Source organism: Oryctolagus cuniculus, chromosome 21 (genome assembly GCF_964237555.1).
Source record: "Oryctolagus cuniculus chromosome 21, mOryCun1.1, whole genome shotgun sequence".
Taxonomy (NCBI): domain Eukaryota; kingdom Metazoa; phylum Chordata; class Mammalia; order Lagomorpha; family Leporidae; genus Oryctolagus; species Oryctolagus cuniculus.
The window spans coordinates 30916713-30937954 of NC_091452.1; the positions used below are offsets into that span (position 1 = coordinate 30916713).

A 21242-nucleotide genomic window follows, 5' to 3' on the forward strand; every position below is an offset into this window, starting at 1 on the left:
TGCCGGCGCTGATTTTCTGAACCCACAGCCACTGAAGCAGGGAGGCCGAGTCCTGGAATTCAGACTGAGATCTGTAGTGGGCATATTTTCTGTGTTGGCGTGTCAGAGTTAGACAAGGTCCAGGGTCCAGAGGGAGCCCCTTGCCTATTTCTGCTGTGACTCAGGATTGAAGGAAGCAGGGTCTCAGGTTAGAGCGGCCTCTTGATGTTTTATGGCCCCTAGTAATTTCCCAGGTGCTGTAGGTCATTCTGACTTGGATGCTGCTGCCTGGTGGAATGCAGACGTACTGCAAGCTCAGTCTGGAAAATTGTCCCGCCTCACTTCCCCGCTCTCGGGCCCTCTGCATCTCTCTGACTGAGCTGAGCTCTCTTAATGCCTGCCCCTCAGGGGCTGAGGATACCCATGGGGACTGAGGGTGGGGACTGAGAGGGTTGAGGGTGCCCTCTGGGGAGCAGAGGGCATTTGGATGCTGCACATGAAGTTGACTAGTTGGCCGGATGGTTTTCAGTGTCTCCTCGGAATTGCCCCGCTGGTGTGATGAATGGCAGATTTGGGCCCGACTTCCCGGGAACCCACTGCCTGGGTGACCTCCTGCAGCTGTCATTTGCCTCGTCTCAGCGCGACCTGTTTGAGGATGGCTGGCTGGAGTTTGTGGTCCGTGTTTACTGGCTGAAGGCTCGCTTTTTGGCACTACAGGTTGGTTTCATGGTCAGCTGCTTAGGGAGTGTGCGTTGACACCCGAGAGAGAGCAGAGAACTGGCCGTGCCGAGGACGTGTGTGAGGGTGCCAGTGTGTGTGCCTGGCACCCACCTGGGCCTGGGCTTAGCACGGGCATGCAGGAAGTGGGCATTGTCGGCATGTCAGAGCCCCGTCTGTACAGCTCCTCGGCTCAATCACAGAGCCCTCCAAGGGCTGGCCCTTGCCCCCCATAAGTTGCCTTGGGATTGCCTTGGGATCTTAACCTTTTGCTTCTGGTTTCCTAGAGATACAGCAAGTATATGAACAGAGGAGGAGTTTTTAAAAAACAGCTGACCCCTATTTTATGAGAGTTCTAGGAAAGCAGCTCCTTGGAACCTGGTCTGGAAGGCCAGCATGGGTTGCCTGTTACTCAGCACCGTCCACACGCTAGTACCTGGTGCACTGTGGCAGGGTGAGCCAGACACTGCCAGGGCCCGGCAGCAGCCACTCAGTCTGAAGGAAGCAACACTGTTTAATGTGGAGAACACTGGCTCTGGATTGATGACAGGCCCAGGTTCTTTTTTTTTTTTTTTTTTTTAAATATTTATTTGTTTATTTGAAAGAGTTACACAGAGAGAGGAGGAGAGGCACAGAGAGAGAGAGTCTTCCATCTGCTGGTTCACTCCCCAGTTGGCTGCAACGGCTGGAGCTGTGCTGATCTGAAGCCAGGAGCTTCTTCCGGGTCTCCCACGTGGGTGCAGGGACCCAAGGACATGGACCATCTTCCATTGCTTTCCCAGGCCATAGCAGAGAGCTAGATCAGAAATAGAGCAGCCGAGATATGAACCAGTGCCCATATGGGATGCCAGCACTGCCGGAGACGCCTTTACCCACTATGCCACAGTGCCCGCCCCAGGCCTAGTTTCTAACCCTGCCTCCAACAATACCTGGCATTGCTCAGGTGTGCTCACCTGAGACATGGGCTTAATGATACCTACCCTCACAGAGTTGTTGAGTTCCAGCAATGTACCAGGTCCCCTTTTAGGGGTATGTGAGGGAGCTTCAAAAAATTCATGGAACATGGAATTATAAGATAGCATGGGGGCAGGCCTTTGGTTGAGACACCACTTAGAATGGCCACACCCCATATCAGAGTGCCTGAGCAAGTCCTGGCTCCACTTCCAGTCCAGCTTCCTGCTGATACACACCCTGGGTGGCGGGTGATGACTAGTGTTTAGGTCTGTGCCACCCACATGGGAGACCAGGACTGAGGTCAGGACCTCTTGATCTATCATGTTCTGGACATTCAGACGACATCGCCCTTCCTCCTTCCCTCCCTCTCCGGCACCTGCAGTCTGGGGAGATTGGAAATGTAAGGACCCTAGCACAACATGCTTACTTCCCTGCCTTCCCCCCTGGCCCGTGACCGTGTTTTCCTTCTGCCCAGGGAGACATGGAGCAGGCCCTGGAGAACTATGACATCTGCACAGAGATGCTGCAGAGTGCCACCGCCATGCAGGCTGAGGCAGGTGCCGAGCAAAGGGACATTGTCATCCGGCTGCCCAACCTCCACAACGACTCCGTGGTTTCCCTGGAGGAGGTGAGTGGGAGGTTTTGACATGGTGTTTTCTTGGTCAAAGATTTGTTGTGAATTGGCCCAGTTAGACCAGGCCTGAGCTGTCCCTGAGGAACAAGAGAACTGCCCACTGTCGAGCAGGGTCCCTGGTGACAGGGCACAAAAAGCCCAAAGATTCCCCTCACGGCACACTGCCCTGAGAGCTTATTCAGGCTCGTCCATGGCAGCTCTGGCCAGCAGGATTAGAGGTGGTTGTTACTCGGCTCTCACGGCTGTGACAGCGATTGGAATGGAACTGAGGGGAGTGTCAGCTGCTACAGAGCAGTGCTGGGTCAGCAGCGTGCGGCACGTACAGTAGGCTCCATCCTGTGGCCTGCCTCATCGTGCAGCTCTGCCCCCGTCCTGCTTCCCCATCTGTGATGTGTCCACGTTGGCTGAAAATGACCTTCAGCTCTCTCAGAGTTGTGTAAGAGCTGTCCTGGTGCAGTGTCCTGCGGCCTGTGTGCTGGGGCTGCGTCAGACCACGTGAGGAGAGGGTTCCGTGGTCAGTGCTGTGCCAGCCTCTGGCTCAGGCTCACCCAGTCTCTGGCGCCTGATGCACCATGGCTCTGAATCTGGCTCGCTGAACTGGAACTGTGCAGCTGTCCTGGTGGGTGCCTTCCTGGAACTCCTCTTTCATCTAGGGTGGTTTTTGGGTTCTGGTGTGTTTTTGAAGAGTTGAATGCCTTGGCCTTAACGGAAAAGCTCAAAAACACATACATTTGGTGTCAGCACTGATATACTAAGGGGGGATCTCTTTTTTTAGAGTAGGAGGCTGGAGTCCAGTTTTTATTCAGTCCTCTTTGCCTGGGACTGGTAAATGCAGACACTGGCCAGATCCCAGGAGGGTGTGAGGGGTTTGCCTCAGGCTGTGTTTGTGGGCCTTTTTCAGATTGATAAGAACCTGAAGTCACTGGAGCGGTGCCAGTCCCTGGAAGAGATTCAGCGGCTGTATGAGGCGGGCGACTACAAGGCTGTCGTGCATCTGCTGCGCCCTACGTTGTGCACCAGTGGGTTTGACCGGGCCAAGCACCTGGAGTTTATGACTTCCATTCCCGAGAGGCCAGCCCAGCTGCTGCTGCTGCAGGTGTGTGCTGCCGTGTCCCTCAGTGGCCCACTGCTCCCGTCCTTGCTCATTCGTTTGTCCTGGGAAGGCTCTGAGGTAGCCCTCAGGAACACAGAGGAGAAAAGGTAGAGTCAAAGTCCCAGTCAAATTCACGGGAAGATGGCAGTCAGATGAAATGGTTGTGACTGGGGGGCGCTTTAAAGCCTAGGAGAGCAGGTTCTAGGGCTCTGTGAGGCTCGACTCTGAACTTCTGCATGGCAGAGGAGGAAGGAAGAAGGGTCGGGCCACTGTCCATAGGCCTGTGTGTGGTCATCTCGTTGAACTGCTTAAATTGACTATTGAGGACACAGGAAAGTGGATGGAATATCTGTGACAACAAAGGCGACGTGCAGTCATTTAGTTGAAGAAAAAGAATAGCAACATGATTTTGTTTTTTAAGATTTTATTTATTTATTTGAAAGTCAGTGTTACACAGAGAGAGGAGAGGCAGAGAAAGAGAGAGAGAGAGAGAAAGTCTTCCATCTGCTGGTCCATTCCCCAGTTGGCCACAATGGCCGGAGCTGTGCCAATCTGAAGCCAAGAGCCAGGAACTTTCTCCAGGTCTCCCATGTGGGTGCAGGGGCCCAAGCACTTGGGCCATCTGCTACTGCTTTCCCAGGCCATAGCAGAGAGCTGGATTGGACAGCAGGGACTTGAACCAGTGGCCATATGGGATGCCAGCATTGCAAGCGGTGGCTTTGCCCACTACGCCACCACGCCGGCCCCAACATGTTTTTGAAGCTTCGTTCCTCCTGCCTCCCTGATGCCTCCCACCTTCAGGAAGTAGAGCCATGCAGAGAGGCTGCTAGGGAGCTGGCACTGCTGGGTGCTGGGCTGTCACCCAGCTGCCGCGAGCCTCAGTTCCTTGTGTCTAGAATGGGGTGATGGGAGATGCTACCTCGGAGGCCTCTTGTGGGAATTACGCCAGTTAATGTGTTACACTGCGCCCGGCATCTTGGCGTCATGGCCCTCATCCTTGGGAGGGTTTGTCTGTGGAAGATAATGAGTGCAGCGCACTTAGCAGAGCACACACTGGCCCTGGGTCCCAGTCCCTTAGGGTTCAGACCACTAACCACATTTCTTTCATCTTCCTGAGTCCTCTCCCTGCAATGGCCATGACATCCAGGGCTGGGCCAGGTAGGAGCTTCTTCTGGGTGTCCCATGTGGGTGCAGAGGCCCAAGCAGTTCAGGCATCTTCTTCTGTTTTCCCAGATGCATTATCAGGGAACTGGATCAGAAGTGGAGTAGCAGGGGGCCAGCACTGTGGCATAGTAGGTTAAGCCTCTGCCTGCAGTGCCGGCATCCTGTATGGGCGCCGGTTCAAGTCCCAGCTGCTTCACTTCTGACCAGCTCTCTGCTATGGCCTGGGAAAGCAGAAGATGGCCCAAGTCCTTGGGGCCCTGCACCTGCATAGGAGACCCAGAAGAGGCTCCTGGCTTCGAAACAGCCCAGCTCCGGCTGTTGCAGTCATTTGGGGAGTGAACCAGTGGATGGAAGACCTCTCTCTCTCTCTCTCTCTCTCTCTCTCTCTCTGCACCTATGCCTCTCTCTCGCCTATGCCACTCTTTCAAATAAATAAATAAATCTTTAAAAAAAGAAAAATGGAGCAGTTAGGATACGAACTGACTAACAGGGTGTCAGAGTTGCAGATGGTGGCTGCACAACGCTGCCCAGGAATGAAGCATTTTAGTCATTAACTTGCTTGAGCTGGGAAGTAGTCAGAGGTGCAACTGTGGACACAAATGAAGCCATCTCAGCCCTGGGCAAAGGGAGGAAAGGGCTGGCTCTGGGAAGAAAGGAGACGCCAGCTCCTGGCAGGGGATGAGGTGGGTCTGCAGGCAGGTGTGAGGGACAGCTGGGCGTACCCAGGAGGGTCTCGAGGGGGGAGAGATCAGCGCTTTCTGCCTTGGTGCTTGAATGTCATCGTGCTCCTGTCCTCACCGGAAGTGCTGGGCGTGGCAGGACACGCCTGTGATGGGGAGGAGCTGAGTGGTGAGGGCTGCTCCTGCTTTCTGTGAGGGGGTGAGTTTGCTCAGTGTCCTGTTGCTTTGCAGAGTTTTTATATTTTAAGACTTTTTTTTAAAGATTTCTTTTAAAGTCAGAGTTATAGAGAAGGAGAGGCAGAGGTAGAGAAAGAGAGGGAGATTTTCCATCCACTGGTTCACTCCCCAAATGGCTGCCACAGCCAGAGCTGGGCCAGGCCGAAGCCAGGAGCCAGGAGCTTCATCCGGGTCTCCCACATGGGTGCAGGGGCCCAAGCACTTGGGCCAGCTTCCGCTGCTTTCCCAGGCACATTAGCAGGGAGCAGGATCAGAAGTGGGGCAGCTGGAACTCAAACCCGTGCCCATTTGGGATGCCGGTGCTGCAGGTAGCGGCTTTACCTGCTACGCTACAGCGCCAGCCCCTAGACATTTTCTAATGAAGTCTTGCAGATACTTTTTCCCCAGTGTGTTGTGAGCTGTTAACTTGTGGCTTTTAGTGTTTTGTTTTGTTCAACATACAGAAGTTTTGAATTTTTATGCTGTCAAATCTTTAGATGTTTTCAAATGTTTGTGACTTGGTTCATTCCACTTAGATGGGCTTTCCAAGCCTGGGAAGGTACTCATCCACCCATTCCTCACACATGACTTAGCAAGGGCAGGGTCGCTGTGAGGGAGGCAAATGAGAGACGTGCAGCAGAGAGAAACAGCACGTGCTCCTGTTGCTGTTGTTTTAAATTTTTATTTACTTGAAAGGCTCAGAGAGGGATCTTCTGTCGTCTGGTTCACTCACCAAGGGCTGAGCCAGGCTGAAGCCAGGAACTCTCATGGGCACAGAAACCCAAGAACTTGAGCCAGCACCTGCTGCCTCCCAGGCACATCATCAAGAAACAGGACCAGAAGCAGAGAAGCTAGGACTCGAACTCAAACCCAGGCGCTCTGATATGGGAAGTGCATCCCATGCAGTGTTTTAACCACAGCTCCAAATGCCTGCACGGTGTTTGTGGTTCATGTTTGGATTTCACTTGGCGTCATCTAGCTTCTCGTGAGCAGGGGGAGGGGATTGGGAGCCTCCGCCGCGAGTGTGTGAGGGCTCTCCTAGCCGAGGTAAGCCATCTCGCACGCTCTTCATTGTGGCCAGGTCGTTTTCTTCCTCCCTGTGGAGTGGATTCTGTCCTGATGTTTCTGGTTGCCGTTTTGAGCGGGGGCATTGTGTTAGTCACCATATTTGCTAACTGCATTGCCGTTTTATAGGAACCCCGTTGATTCGCGTGTGTTTATTTTGATGCTGGCTGCTTCGCTGAATTCTCGTTGTTTCTGATTGTTTTCCCGTGTTGTGTTTTGTTTGGAGTGGGTGATTACGTGGCCTGCAGTCAGTGGTAATTTGGTCTCCTCGGGTGTTGGCAGTTATTCTGCTTTTTAGCTCTTTCTGGCCCTGAGCACTGGGGATTGTGTCAGGTCAGAGAACTGCTGGTGGATCTTTGTCTTGCCCTGACGTTCACTATGCCTCACTGCAGGTTTAATGCAGTAGTCTTTACATCCTGCTAGAAAATGACCCTGTACCCCTGGTGTGTTTGGCACCTTGAGGGGTGACCTTGGGCTTTGGAGCCCAGCTCTGCACGCCACAGGCCACTGCCCTCCTGCTGACAGGTGCTGGCTTTCTCTAAGGAAGGGAATCCTTTCCTGGCAGTTAAGGCTTATAAATGGTGGGAAGCCTCGATCTGTGTCAAGCAACTAGAGCGCATTCCAAAGGCAATTGGCGAGATTTCTGCCCCCAGCCCCTGTCAGTGTCACCTCAGAATGGCAGCTGCGCGGAGTCACTGCTGGGCCTGGGCTGTGGGGAGGTCAGAGCCCAGTGGGGCGCCGGGCAGGAGCTGCTCCCTGCTGCTCCAGTGAGCAGCCCGCTGGCTCTGTGAACCTACAGACAGGCTGATTCCCTGTGACCGCACACGGTGATGAGAGGGACTGAGACCCCACTGTCTAAATGGGCTGTACCTTGGGCTGCATGGAAAGCAATGGCTTCCAGAAAGGACGTTTTAGAATAGAAGTCACAGCTCATCGTGGGAGCTCATCTATGCTGGGCACTGTGCTGGTGCGCGGTGCACATCTGCTCCTTGACTGCTCTCGGTATCCTGGAGAGGCCGCCTCAGGAGGGTACAGTAGCTCAGAAGGACCCAGCACCGTGGCCACACTGGGCAAGGGGGCCTCACAGGACAGTGACTTCAGCTTGCGGGGCCTGGGCTCATACTTCTTCCTCTGACAGCTCCTGACAGCCTGCCCCTCCTTTTCTGAGCCCCCTCCCGAGCCCTGGCTTGGAGGCTCAGGAGTTAGGGGACAAAGATATTGGTGTCCCTCAGTCTTGCCTTGGCCACCTGCCAGCTTGGCAGCCTAGTTGCCAGAGTCCCAGCTTCATAGATGGGGAAGGTGAGACATCTTTTTTTTTTTTTTTTTTTTTTAAGATCTATTTATTTATTGAAAATCAGGGTTAGAGAGAAAGAGAGACACAGAGAGAGAACTTTTCCATATCCTGGTTCACGCAGAGAGCCATAACAGCCAGGGCTGGGCCAGGCCAGAGCCACAGCCAGGAGCTTCATCCGAGTCTCCCACATTGGGTGCAGAGGCCTAAATACTTGGGCCATCGTCCACTGCTTTTCCCAGGCCATTCGCAGGGAGCTGGATCAGAAGTGGAGCAGCTGGGACACTAACTGGCACCTATATAGGATGCTGGCATTACAGGTGATGGCTTTACTTGTGGTGCCACAACGCCGACCCTGAGACACCCTTCTGAAAGTCCGCTTGCTGCGGTCACGCACAGGGCAGCAGCCTGCCCCAGGCTGCATGTGGCCTCTGCTGTGCGGGGCCATCTCTGTCTTTTGCACTGGCCCGCACTTTTCCCCGCAGCTGTCCTTCCTCAGGCCTGAGGTCTGGGTGTGCATACCTCCCACTTGGCTTCTTCCTGTGCTCAGGACTCCCTGCTCCGGCTCAAGGACCACCAGCAGTGTTTCGAGTGCTCTGACGTGGCTCTCAACGAGGCTGTGCAGCAGATGATGAACTCGAGTGAGACTGCAGCCAAGGAGGAGTGGGTGGCCACAGTGACCCAGCTGCTCCTGGGCATCGAGCAGGCACTCGCGGCCGACAGCAGCGGCAGCATCCTGAGGGACTTGTCCTCTGCCACTGGCCTGGTGCGGCTCACCAACAACCTCATCCAGGTAACTGCTGGCTCCTCGCCCCACCCCACGGCAGCAGGTGCGTCTCTCTCTTCATTCCGGGAAGGACGCCTTGTTCTCTAACCGGGGCTTTCAGGGTCTGAGGACGTGGCTGTGTGCAGGCTGCTGGGTCAGCAGTGAAGGAGCACTCGCCACTGCTGCTCTGCTGCGCACCCTCCCCAGGGGGAGGCCCTGAGCTGCCTGCAGGGAGCTGGAGGCCTGGCCGTCCACATTCTTCACGGCGCAGGCTTTGTCTCCTCTCCATCTTTGTCCCATCGTGGGTTAGGCCCCGTCGTCTCTTTCTTCCACTCTAGCAGCATACTCCCCGCCGTCCTCTCCCTCCCTCTGCCCTCCCAGTCCAGCCCCGACCCTGCCGTGGCAATACCTCCCCAAATACGTGTGTGCTCCTTCCCTGCTTAAACCCCTCCCCATGCCCAAGGCGTGCCGTCCCCCAGCCTGCCTCTCCCCCATCTTCTGCTTCCTTGGCTGCAGTCATCCCGGGCCTGTACACCTGTCCTCTGTCCCCACCCTGAGCGCAGGGTCTACCACAGCCCCTCACCTGGAAATAGGCTCTCTTCTGTCTGCCCCCTTGCTCTGTGACCCTTGGCAGCTGCACCCGCTCCCGTCTCGGCAGCCTGCTCAGATGTCTGCCCTCATGTCCCTTGTCTGTGCCTTTCTTTCCCCAAGCTGTCAGCAACCCTGTGCCCATTCCCAGGGCCGGAGCACCCAGGAGGTGCTGAGGGCATCAGTAGCTGCATGTGGCATAGGGGAAGACAGGGTGACCCTGTCATTGGATACTGTGGGCCTGTCCATTGAAAGGCTGGGGTGCCGCTAGGCCAGTGTTCCCACCTCAGAGCAGGGTTGGTGGGCGGCAGTCCCAGCCCTCTTGCAGTCTGCCCTGAGGTATTAGCCTGGGGAGGCAGTGGGCAGAGCTGGCCCTGAAGTGACAGCCCTGGTGCCCCTGCCCCACTAGGTCATTGACTGCAGCATGGCTGTGCAAGAGGAGCCCAAGGAGCCCCACGTCTCCTCAGTGCTGCCCTGGATCATCCTGCACCGAATCATCTGGCAGGAGGAAGACACCTTCCGCTCCCTGTGTCACCAGCAGCAGCTTCAGAGCCCAGCGGAGGAAGGTGTGCACTCAGCGGGTCTGTGGAGGGGCCTGACTCAAGTATCCTTTCGCCTGGCTTCTGCGGGACCCTGTGGTCTTCCCCAGGCGCTGTGAGGGGACTTGGGGCCCAAGGAGACAGGGTTTTGCTTGGAGCTTGGGCAGAGGCAGAAGCAGCCGTTTCCACCATCAGTGCTCCCTGTACAGCACGAGGAAGGCAGGGCGCATGGATTGTTGCAAGTCTGTGCAGGTGGCAGCACAGGGAGTGACAGCAGAGTGAGTGCTTGGAAGCCCGGCGCTGCTCGCTCCTTCATTCCCCATGGCAGCCTCCAGGGACAGGAAGCCCAGGGCAGTGTGGCGGGAGCACAGGTTCCATGTCCCAGCCTGTGTGACCTGGGGCAAATCGTATAACTCCAACCTCTGTTTCCCCATGTCCATCTTGAGACTAGTGGTACCACCCCCTCAGAGCTGTTCCCAGGACGAAGTGAAATAGTAAAGCCATTGAGTGACCATGGCGTCAGAACCTGGCACGTGATGGGTGCCGAAGGAAGAGTGCACGTTACGAATTGAGAAGCTGGAGAGGGTGCCCAGGACCTTTCATGGAGGTGGTGCTTGAGCTTATGGTCAAGGCAGTGGTGGGAAACGTGCGGGACTGGAGAAACTACACCACAGTAACAGCCCCGTGGCACCTACCCATTGGATCCTTGCTTTTGATGGCTGTCTTCGATTTATTTATTTGAAAGGCAAAGTTAGAAAGAGGCAAAGGCAGAGAGACAGAAATCTTCCATCTGTTGATTCACCCCCCAATTGGCCGCAACGGCTGGAGCTGTGCCAGTCCAAAGCCAGGAACCAGGAGCTTCTTCCAGGTCTCCCATGCGGGTGCAGGGGCCCAAGCACTTGGGCCATCTTCTGCTGCTTTCCCAGGCCATAGCAAAGAGCCAGATTGGAAGTGGATCAGCTGGGGCTTGAACTGGCACCCACAAAGGGGTGCTGGCATTGCAGGAGGTGGCTTTACCTGCTACATCACAGCACTGGCCCTGAATAAACTTATTTCTAAGCTAGCTGAGTAAATCCATAGATCTGTATATTATGAAGGTACTTCAATAAGTTCATAGAAAATGCATTATTGTAAAAAAAAAAGCATCAATTTCAAAATTGTTTCATACCAAAGAAAACTCATCTTCCAATTCCAGTTTTCTACAACTTGAAGCACCAGATATTGTCACAACTATTTAAAAAGCAGATGTGTAGGGGCTGGTGCTGTGGCAAAGTGGGTATGGCCAGAGCTGGGCCATACTGAAACCAGGAGCCAGGAGCTTCTGCCGAGTCTCCCCAGTGGGTGCAGGGGCCCAAGCACTTGGGCTATCTTCCACTGCTTTCCCAGGCCAATAGCAGTGAACAGCCAGGATTCAAACCGGCACGCATATAGGATGCTGGCACTGCAGAGGTTTAACCTGGTATACCATAGCACCAGCCTCTGCTGTTTTTCTTATAAAAACAATACACAAAGATTTCTGAATTTAAAAATTCTCCTTTCTCCTGAAGTTAACTATGCAGACAAAAAATAGTTTTTAAAATAGATTGTGACAAATACATCATACTAACATAAGATGTTAATAATAGGAGACATTGGATGTGTGGTATATGAGAACTCTTTTTCTTACTTCACAGTTTTTGTTTTATAAATTTAAATATATAAATATTCTATTCTACAGATAATAATATATGCAACAAAATTGAGAGGAAAAAGTGTTACAAAGCTGATCACTGGTCTTATAGAGAATCAGTTGATGCCCTTGAAAATAGAAACTAATTTAAAAAGACCCATAAAAACATAGAATGACTTAAACTTCTTAATGACTATCTAACCTTCTTTCTTTATTTTTTAAAAACCAGTGCTCCCCATAGTTCTTTGCTTACAGCTAGCCAACAGTAAAAAGTACAAAACGGATTTCACGAAAAAAACTTATTTCTACTGCGTGTGATGCATTTTGGTGTTTTCTATTCTGATGTATTAGGTCCTAATTTCAGAATTACTCAGAGTTCGTCAAAGAACTATTAGTAATACTTGTAGTGATGAAAAAAAATTTAACTGAAAATTTGGTAGTTCTTTTTTTTTTTAATTAATTTTTACTCATCTATTTTTTTGAAAGGCAGAAACAGAGATCTCCATCCACTGCTTTACCTCCCAGAGACCTACAGCAGCTAGACTAGGACAGGCCAAAGCCAGGAGGCTGGTCTCCCACGTGGGTGACAAGGACCCAGTCACTTGAGACATCACATTAGCAGGAGGGTAGAATCAGGAGCAGAGCTAGGGCTTGAACCCAGGCACTCTGATGTGGGATGGTTATCCCAAGTGGCGTCTTAACAGCAATGCCAATCACCTGCCTCTCAGTAGTTATTTTTTCCTTGTTCTGCTTTTCTTTCTATACTATTCAAGAATACCTAAATATAACTATTTTTAAGTAAAGCCATGTGTGGGGGCTGGCGCTGTGGCGTAGTGGGTAGAGTCTCTGCCTGCAGTGTTGGCATCCCATATGGGTGCACATTCAAGTCCCGGCCACTCCACTTCTAATCCAGCTCTCTGCTGTGGCCTGGGAAAGCAGTGGAAGATGGCCCAGGTGCTTGGGCCCCCACATCCACATGGGAGACCTGGAGGACGCTTCTGACTTCAGAACAGCCCAGTTCTGGCAGTTGTGGCCATTTGGGGAGTAAACCAGTAGATGGAAGACCTCTTTCTCTCTGCCTCTGCCTCTCTGTAATTCTGCCTTTCAGATAAAAATAAATAAAATATTTTTTAAAATGTGTGTAGTGTGGATTTCATTGTTACGAATTATTTGCTTCTTTCAAAATGCCTCCTGTATAAAAGGTCTTCAGAAAGTTCACAGAAAATGCATATTATGGATAAAGTACATGAATTTCAAAAATATTGTATACCAAATAAACATTTAATTCTATTTTGCATGAATTTTTTGAGATACACAGAAGAATGCTTTGAGTAATGTACACCAGATGTCAGTGTTGGTTATTCGAGGACTGGCATTTTGATAGGTGAAGCCCTCTTCATACTTTCTTGTATGGTTTGAAGATTTGACTCATTTTTTATCAGTATCTATTGCTTTAATAAAGCCAGTGAAATCATTGCTCACTTAGTAAGACAGATAAAAGTGGAAAGAAAGAAAAGTCTGTGCCCACCTTGATAAAAACGAAAAGACACCTGTGAAGAGAGGCTGCCAGCCCGCCCGCGGGTGTGCCTGCTCCTGTGCTAACTCCGTTTCTGGTCCGCCTTTCCCAGGGATGTCGGAGACGCCCATGCTCCCATCTTCCCTCATGCTGCTCAACACGGCCCATGAGTATTTGGGAAGGAGGTCCTGGTGCTGCAACTCTGATGGGGCTCTGCTGAGATTCTACGTGAGTGCTCCCCCTCCTCCATGCACACCGTGGGCTGCTGGTGCAGGACTGGGGTGGGGCCTGGGAGTGGGCATGCAAAGGGGGCAGGGCCATGATGGCAGCCTTGGGCTTGCTTGCCTCTCCACCTGCGGTGGAGCCTACTGTGCTCCTCTGCCTTCCTGCATGTATGTGACTACTGAAACTTGCTGGAAACCCTGAACTTGGTTCCCTCAGACAGCTGAGGCTCAGGGAGCTTTGGACCTGGCCTTTAACATAGGTGGCTTTACGTCGACTAGTTACTTCTGGGTTGGGCACAGGGCTCAGCCCATGTAGTAGTAATTTTAGAGAGTAATAACTGCGTTCTTCACTCCACCACCTCCTTTGGAGACCTGTTTGCCCAGCCCCACTCTTATGCCGGGTAGTAATTGCTCAGTCAATAGCTATTACATCGATTGTCAATGAATATTTGGTGAGCACAAATAGGCTTCCTCATGCTTGCCAACCGTGATTGACTGGTGGGAGCCCCTTGGACTTGATGGAGATAAACAGCATGAACTCTGTCCCCAAATCTTGCTGCTGAGTGGGCGGCCAAGCAACACCCAGACAAGCTACACAGCACCCGGCGTTTGGATGTTCCAAGGGAGTGGGACATCCACCCTTGCCTGTGCAGACACAGCCACCTGTTCATTTGCATGTTAATCAGGGCTGCTGTTGCAATACAGTAGCAGTCTAGTAGCTATGATAGTCTCTATGGTCTGCAAAGCTAAAGTATTCTCTGTCTGGCACTTTTAAGAAGTTTGCAGTCCCCTGCTCGCCCCTTCTTTTCCATGAGCATGCTGTCTTTACAACTGCAGCTTCCCTCCCTCATCCTCCTGATCTTCTTTTCTCCATGTTATAGCACCCCGCCCCCACACCTGTGTCTGTTCACCCAACATGCAACAGGCCAGTCACAGACATTGAGATGGTGAAAGAAAGTGGGAATTTGTTTTGCAGTGCACCGAGCAAGGAGCTGGGCAGCTGTCACTTAATTCCTGGGCTCCTGGCGGGGTTAGGGTTAAGGCTTCTTACAGATGGAAATTACGATTGAGAGGGTCATGCTCAGCACAAGTGCGAGTCCCTGGTTGGTCTGCAGTTCCCACTGCCCTCCTTTGATTGGTCAGCAACATTGGAATTTTGGGGGAATTTTGATGATGGTAAAGTGGTCTTCAGTCAGTCAGGTGGGAGATACTTCTTGCTTAGGCCTGGGGTTCCTGGAAAAATCTTCAAGATAAGACTGAACTTCACAATGTTGTCTTTAGAGAAGATAAATGACCTCATGAGTCTCATGATTAGGGATCCTGTAGCACCAGCTGCACCACTCCCTCAGTTCAGGGAGTTGATTTTTATACATTTTATTTTTTTTAATTTGAGAGAGTCAGGGAGGTCTCCCATCTACTGGTTCACTCCCCAGATGGCCGCAACGGCCGGAGCTGAGCAAAAGCTAGGAGCCAGGAGCTTGCCTCCAGGTCTCCCACGCGGGTGCAGGGGCCCAAAAACTTGGGCCATCTTCCACTGCTTTTCCAGGCCACAGCAGAGAGCTGGATTGGAGGAGGAGCAGCTGGGACTTGAACCGGTGCCCATATGGGATGCCAGCACTGCAGGTGGAAGCTTAGCCCACTACACCACAGCACCAGCCCCAAGGAGTTAAAATTTTTTTTAAAAGATTTATTTATGGCCGGCATCGCGGCTCAATAGGCTAATCCTCCACCTAGCGGCACCGGCACACCGGGTTCTAGTCCCGGTCGGGGCGCCGGATTCTTTCCCGGTTGCCCCTCTTCCAGGCCAGCTCTCTGCTGTGGCCCGGGAAGGCAGTGGAGGATGGTCCAAGAGCTTGGGCCCTGCACCCCATGGGAGACCAGGAGAAGCACCTGGCTCCTGCCTTTGGATCAGCATGGTGCGCCGGCCGCAGCACGCCAGCCGTGGCGGCCATTGGAGGGTGAACCAATGGCAAAAGGAAGACCTTTCTCTCTGTCTCTCTCTCTCTCACCATTCACTCTGCCTGTCAAAAATAAAAATTAAAAAAAAATTTTATTTATTTATTGGAAAGACTTACACAGAAAAGGAGATGCAGAGAGAGAGGTCTTCCATCTGCTTGTTCACTCCACAACTGGCTGCAACGGCCGGAGCTGCACCAATCTGAAGCCAGGAACCAGGAGCTTCTTCTGGGTCTCCCACGCGGGTTCAGGGGCCTATGGACTTGGGCCATCTTCCACTGCTTTCCAAAGCCATAGCAGAGAGCTGGATCGAAAGTGGAGCAGCCAGGACTCGAACCGGCACCCATATGGGATGCCGGCACTGCAGGTGGCAGCTTTTACCCGCTGCACCACAGTGCCGGCCCCGGGAGTTAATTTTAATAAGAGATTTATTTGCAGTTATAAAGGCAAGGCAAGGAAACTAAACTAGGCAAGGGACGCTGGGAGTCTGTGGGAGGCTAAGATCTGACATTATCTAGCATCTACCTGAGAGCTTCATTAACATCTAGCATGTTGTGTAATTTACTTTATTGCATTTATGGTGTCTTTGTTTTGGGGATAGGGACTCTCATGTTATAGGGATCGAGAGCCCTAGCTGGGCTAGGAGAGACCCCCAGCTAGACTTAGTTCAGGTTCTTCCCACTTGTAAGAATATAACCAGGAGACATAGATAGAAGTGAACAGAAAAGCAGGATTTATTGAAAAGCAAAGTATAGTACACACTCAAGCAGGAATGCAGGCAACAGAAAAGAGAATGACTTGCTCCCACCTAGGCTGAGGTCACCCTTGTAGAATAGAGGGCAGATAGAAGATCTGGGTAGGATGGCAGTGCACGTGATGTCTGGGGCCTCATGGACAGCGAGGCCCAGCTGCATGAGGAGGAGTCTGGGTGGTGCACATAACGGTCCTTAGCTCCTGTTCCTCGCTGGCTCTGTGCACAGCCCACGTCCCCTTCTTCACTGAAGGGTAACTGCTGAATTTTGGTTTGGTTCATTGTTCTATCCAAGTACCTAGTACAGTGCCAGGCACATCGTAGGTGCTTAGCAAATAGGAGTTGAAGGAGACGAAGCATATGTGTAAGCTCATGAATGTGTAGGGCTTGACGGTTTGCAAAGCACTTGTGCTTGAAGATGTGGAGAGCTGGAAGAGACTCGTCTGGCCCAGGGCGTGGAGCTGCTTAGTGAAGACTAGATCCCAGCCCCAGCCTGAGGTGCTAAGAGCCTGCCCACCCTGCAGGCTGCTCGGCATGCTCGCCCTGGGTCAGCTCTGCACTTAGGACCATTTTTGGAAGAGTTGTGCCAGGCTGCCCAGAAATAGCCACTCCCTCTGCCAGTCATTGCTAAGAGTGTGCCTACGTGCTTCCCCGCCCCTATTTTAAAACCACTCTGTCTTGAGGCTTATCTAGTCTTTTCAATTTGTTAGTTTATTGATTTATTTTTCTTTGCTGCATTAATTTCCTCTTTCATATCACTTATTTGGTTTTACTGTGTATTGTTTCTGGCTTACTGATTTGAATGTGTGTTCAGTCTTCTAATGCGTGTCTCTCGAGTTTTCCCCAGATACACTTTTAACTGCATCCCGTAAGTTTTGGTATTTGGTGTTTGTGACTTTTCTGTAATTGATTGTCTGACTTTACTGAATTATGTTCAGAGGACGTGCTCTGTATTAGATCCAGTCTTTGGCACTTGTTGGGTAAAAGTCCTGTGGATGCTTGAAAAGAGTATGTGTTTACTGATAGGGAAGCACGGTGACCCTGGATCTCCAGTCCAGGAATGTAGCTGGTTTACTGGTGTTCACATCCCCCCTGGTGCTCGCTGATGTCTTGTCTGAGATTCCCTCAGCCCCTCATTGTCATCACCCATGACAATGACTTACTTAGAAATTTTTGCTTAACTTCATTCCCTGTGTTGGAATCCTAGGTTCTTAAAAGCAGGGACTGTGCTTCACTGTGCCTGGTGTAAATAAGAAGGTGCTCGGTAATGTTGGCTAAATCAGTGAGCGAAGAAGTTGGCAGGGGCATGGAATACCTTCTGTGCAGTGGACACTGGCTGGGTGTGCTGGGAGGCGGCAGCAGGGCAACCCGTCTGGAGGCCCAGAATTACACCCAGTAGGATACCAGGTGTTTTCCAGAAAACTGGTCTTTTTGGAATCAGGTCACACAGAGCCTCCTCAGTTTAAAAGAGTTGATAAGGCCGGCGCCGCGGCTCACTAGGCTAATCCTCCGCCTAGCGGCGCCGGCACACCGGGTTCTAGTCCCGGTCGGGGCGCCGGATTCTGTCCCAGTTGCCCCTCTTCCAGGCCAGCCCTCTGCTGTGGCCAGGGAGTGCAGTGGAGGATGGCCCAGGTGCTTGGGCCCTGCACCCCATGGGAGACCAGGAAAAGCACCTGGCTCCTGGCTCCTGCCATCGGATCAGCGCGGTGCGCCGGCCGCAGCGCGCCAGCCGCGGCGGCCATTGGAGGGTGAACCAACGGCAAAAGGAAGACCTTTCTCTCTGTCTCTCTCTCTCACTGTCCACTCTGCCTGTCAAAAAATAAAAAAAAAAAAAAAAAAAAAAAAAAGAGTTGATAAAATGATGGTTTCCCTGGAGCCCTCCCCAGTGGGGAGGCTGTGGCTGCTGACCCTCTTCCCAGGGGCCTCCTCCCATCCCCCCGCAGGTGCGAGTTCTCCAAAAGGAGCTTGCGGCATCTACCTCTGAAGACACACACCCCTACAAGGAGGAGCTGGAGACGGCCCTGGAGCAATGCTTCTACTGCCTGTACAGCTTCCCCAGCAAGAAGAGCAAGGCCAGGTACCTAGAGGAGCACTCGGCCCAGCAGGTGAGGGCCCCGCAGCAGACCCAGGGAGGACAGCGCTCAGGAAAGTGGGAGTGTGAGCTGTCGAAGTTCGACACCCAGCTGCACAGTCTCAAGAGTAGAGAGAAGCCAGGCTCTGATCAGTAGGCCTATGAGAGGACTTCTTTTTGCAAGGGATTTTTCTTGCAAAAACTTCGCTTCTTAAATGTTGACTGATCATTCAGAAATGTAGCATGGCAGTTTGTCAGTGGATTTCTTCCCAGATTGGATAATATGAACAATTTCTTAGAGGTTTTTTGTTTTTGTCATTTTGGTTTTCAGAGCACTACTGTGTATCAATATTGTCAGTTTTTCTCTGGTCTTAGAGATTCCATCCTCTAAAGCAGTGATGAGCTGTTTTTCTGCCAGTGGCCATTGGATCTTTGTAACATCATTTGTGGGCCCTATAAAATGATCCACTTAAGAAATATCAGCCTGCTATAGATTTATTGAATTTCAAGTCCAGCCTGTGGTTGCCTTGACAGGGCCAGACCAAAGGACTTTGTGGGCCTTCCATGGCCCACAGACCAAATATTCGCTGCCCTTTTCAGTGTAAGCACCTAGGACAGGGCCTGTGCTCTGGCTTTGGTACCTAAAACCATCCTGGCTTAGATTCAGCACCTGCTCGATATTTGTCAGCCAAGTGGCCTAGTAGGCAGCTGAGGCATGGAAGGGGCCAGTGGCCAGCCATAGGGCCTCGCCACAGTTCAGCTCAGTAGTGTCGGCTTACAGGGAGCAGCCCTCAGTTTCCAGTATTACCAGGCTTAGCTCTTTAGACATTCAGCCTTAAGGGTTATAGAAAGTATGCTTTTTCCTTTGATTGTTTTAATTTGAGAGAGCAGGTGTGCATACAAGAGTGCTCCCATCTGCTAATTACTCCCCAAATGCCTACAACAGGCTGGGCTGGCTGGGCTGGGCTAAACTCAAGTTGAAAACTCAATCCAGGTCTCCCATGTGGGTGATACCAACCCAGTTACTTGAGTCATCTCTGCCTTGTGGGGTCTGCATGAGCAAGAAGCTGGAGTCAGGGGCTGCAGCCAGATGCTGAACCCAGGGGCTAAATGCATACACCAGCACACAGATTTTCAGTATAATGGGGATGTGTTTTAGGCTCTCCAGTCTGCTGTGATTCCATTTACACTGATATGGTTGATTTCTGTAGAGAAAATGTTTCCTTTTCCCTTTACCCTGAATGTGCTGTCAATCTGCCTTCTGTCTTTTCTTAAGGTGGATCTTATATGGGAGGATGCTCTGTTTATGTTTGAGTATTTTAAGCCCAAGACCCTTCCTGAGTTTGACAGTTACAAGACCAGCACTGTGTCTGCTGACTTGGCCAACCTCTTGAAGAGAATTGCCACCATTGTGCCCCGCACGGAGAGGCCGGCACTGAGCATGGACGCAGTCTCCGCCTACATTGAAGGGACCTCATCTGAGGTGGGCTCTCAGGGATGGGGCTGGGGGTGGTGACAGCGTAGGTGGTGCCATCCTCCCCCTCTGGCACTGCCACCCTCGTGCCCTTCTTACTCTGCACCATACAACAGGGCCGGGAGAAGCTGGAAGTCAACCAGACATCTAGGCTTTCCTGGCCACATGGGAGTCCTTGGCTCTCCCGCTACCCCCCACTAATGCTTGTTCTCTCATCTGCCAGGTGCCCTGCCTCCCAGAAGGGGCTGACCCCTCCCCTCCAGTGGTGAATGAGCTCTACTACCTCCTGGCTGACTATCATTTCAAAAACAAGGAGCAGTCCAAGGCCATCAAGTTCTACATGCACGACATTTGCATCTGCCCCAACAGGTGGGTGAGGCGCGTGTGGGCCAGGCTGGCTGTAGGGGGGCTGAGGGGACTCTAGCTTAGCTAGCTCTGCAGTGGGCCTGTTTGGAGTTCCCCTGCCCCAAGCAGAGAGACTGAGCAGAAAGGAGTGAGAAGGTGATTTAGCACTTTGCAGCTCTAAGGAAAGTAGGTTCTTAAGGAAAAATGGTAGCAGGAGAGAAGGCTTTTTCCCGAAGACCTATGTGAGAGGGTGCTGGGGTCAGAGGAAGCACCAGGTGTCCATCTGGGCTCTGGTCTGTGGGGCAAGGAGGCACTGCCTGGCTCTCTCCTGCTGGCTTGGTGCTGCTTCCTTTCCTGCCCCAGGCCCTAGGCAGCTGGCCGATGTGTGCTCCGGCTACTTCCACCGCAGGATCTTTAATTAGGGTTACTCTCTAAGGTGGGGAGTAATAGAAAATTCAAGCCAGGAGTTCCGTTGCCTGTCCAGACAGAGCAGTGTTGGCAGTAGTGATTGTCAGGATGGTGCCTGTAGGAGGGCCCGTTGAATGTGAGGCTCGTGCTTTCTTCCCATGGGGCCCTGCTTGGCGCTCTCTTAAAATGTAGTGGTTGGTCTGGGAGCCCAGAGGGACCCTGCTGTACTCAGGAAGTATCTGGAGCCCTTGATTAGCGGGAATCTTTTCTCATGGATGCCTTACTTAGGAGGTGAGCCTCGATCATGGTCAAGACAAGGCCACTCTCTCTGGCTGCACTGCATCTGAAGCCTAGACTAGCACCTACAGGCAGCCTTTCTGGAAGAGCTCATCCTTGAACTACCCTCTTTCAGGGGGAGCCAGAACACTCCACCTGTTGGGCTCCATTTGTCCTAGGGCAGAGGGGCTGGGGTCTGAGTGCAGGAGGCAGTTTTTAAGACTTTTCTACCTTGCGGGAGAGGCTGTCACAGGCCCCCTGTTCTCCAGCCTGTCGTTCCCTGCAGGGAGGGAGCATGTGCCAGGGGTCACTGTGGACCAGTGTGGCGGCACAGACCTGCTTTCAGGCTGGCTGCAGGTGCAACATGTGGGAGTTACCTTCTCTGCACCGCTGCTCGCTTCCCTGTATCCAACCCACCTGTCCAGGCACCTGTCACCTGCCAGCCTTCAGTCGACGGAATGAGGGTCATGACAGCTTAACCAGGCCACTTCCCAACTTGTGTGCCTACTTGTTAGGAGAGAGACAGCCCATGAGCCCCATCCACTAGGCAGCCCTGCCAAGAAGAGGACTCTCCTATGAGGACGGGCCCCTGGGCCAGGCCGGGGACTTGGTGGCTCTATGCTGGGTTTGAGACCTTGCTGCTTTCCTTCTGGCTTTTATAGACAAATGCCAGGGGAGATAGAGGTCTAGCTGTGCTGCTAACCTGGAAGTTTGGATACTGGTTTTGTCCTTAAATCTGAGCCGGCTGGGTGCAGATAGCCAGGTGGATGGGATGTCTGACTGTGGTGTTGGAGTTGCTGTGGGGAACCCATGTCCTGAGTATGCCGGGGACAGCATTCGTCTTCCCTGTTAGCCATTCCTTTGGC

At 52.4% G+C, this 21242-nt stretch overlaps 1 protein-coding gene across 5 annotated transcripts in view; it reads left to right on the top strand.

The window, feature by feature from the left end:
• Positions 1-21242, top strand: part of CABIN1 (calcineurin binding protein 1) — a 135788-nt gene that overhangs the window by 32670 nt on the left and 81876 nt on the right. For all 5 annotated transcript variants that reach the window (XM_051837084.2, XM_051837087.2, XM_051837088.2 and 2 more), the window contains exons 14-22: positions 509-696; positions 2126-2278; positions 3186-3380; positions 8344-8586; positions 9557-9713; positions 12984-13099; positions 17746-17907; positions 19150-19356; positions 19571-19716. In XM_051837084.2, coding sequence (XP_051693044.2) covers positions 509-696; positions 2126-2278; positions 3186-3380; positions 8344-8586; positions 9557-9713; positions 12984-13099; positions 17746-17907; positions 19150-19356; positions 19571-19716 — 1567 coding nt within the window. The remainder of the gene's footprint in view (positions 1-508; positions 697-2125; positions 2279-3185; positions 3381-8343; positions 8587-9556; positions 9714-12983; positions 13100-17745; positions 17908-19149; positions 19357-19570; positions 19717-21242) is intronic.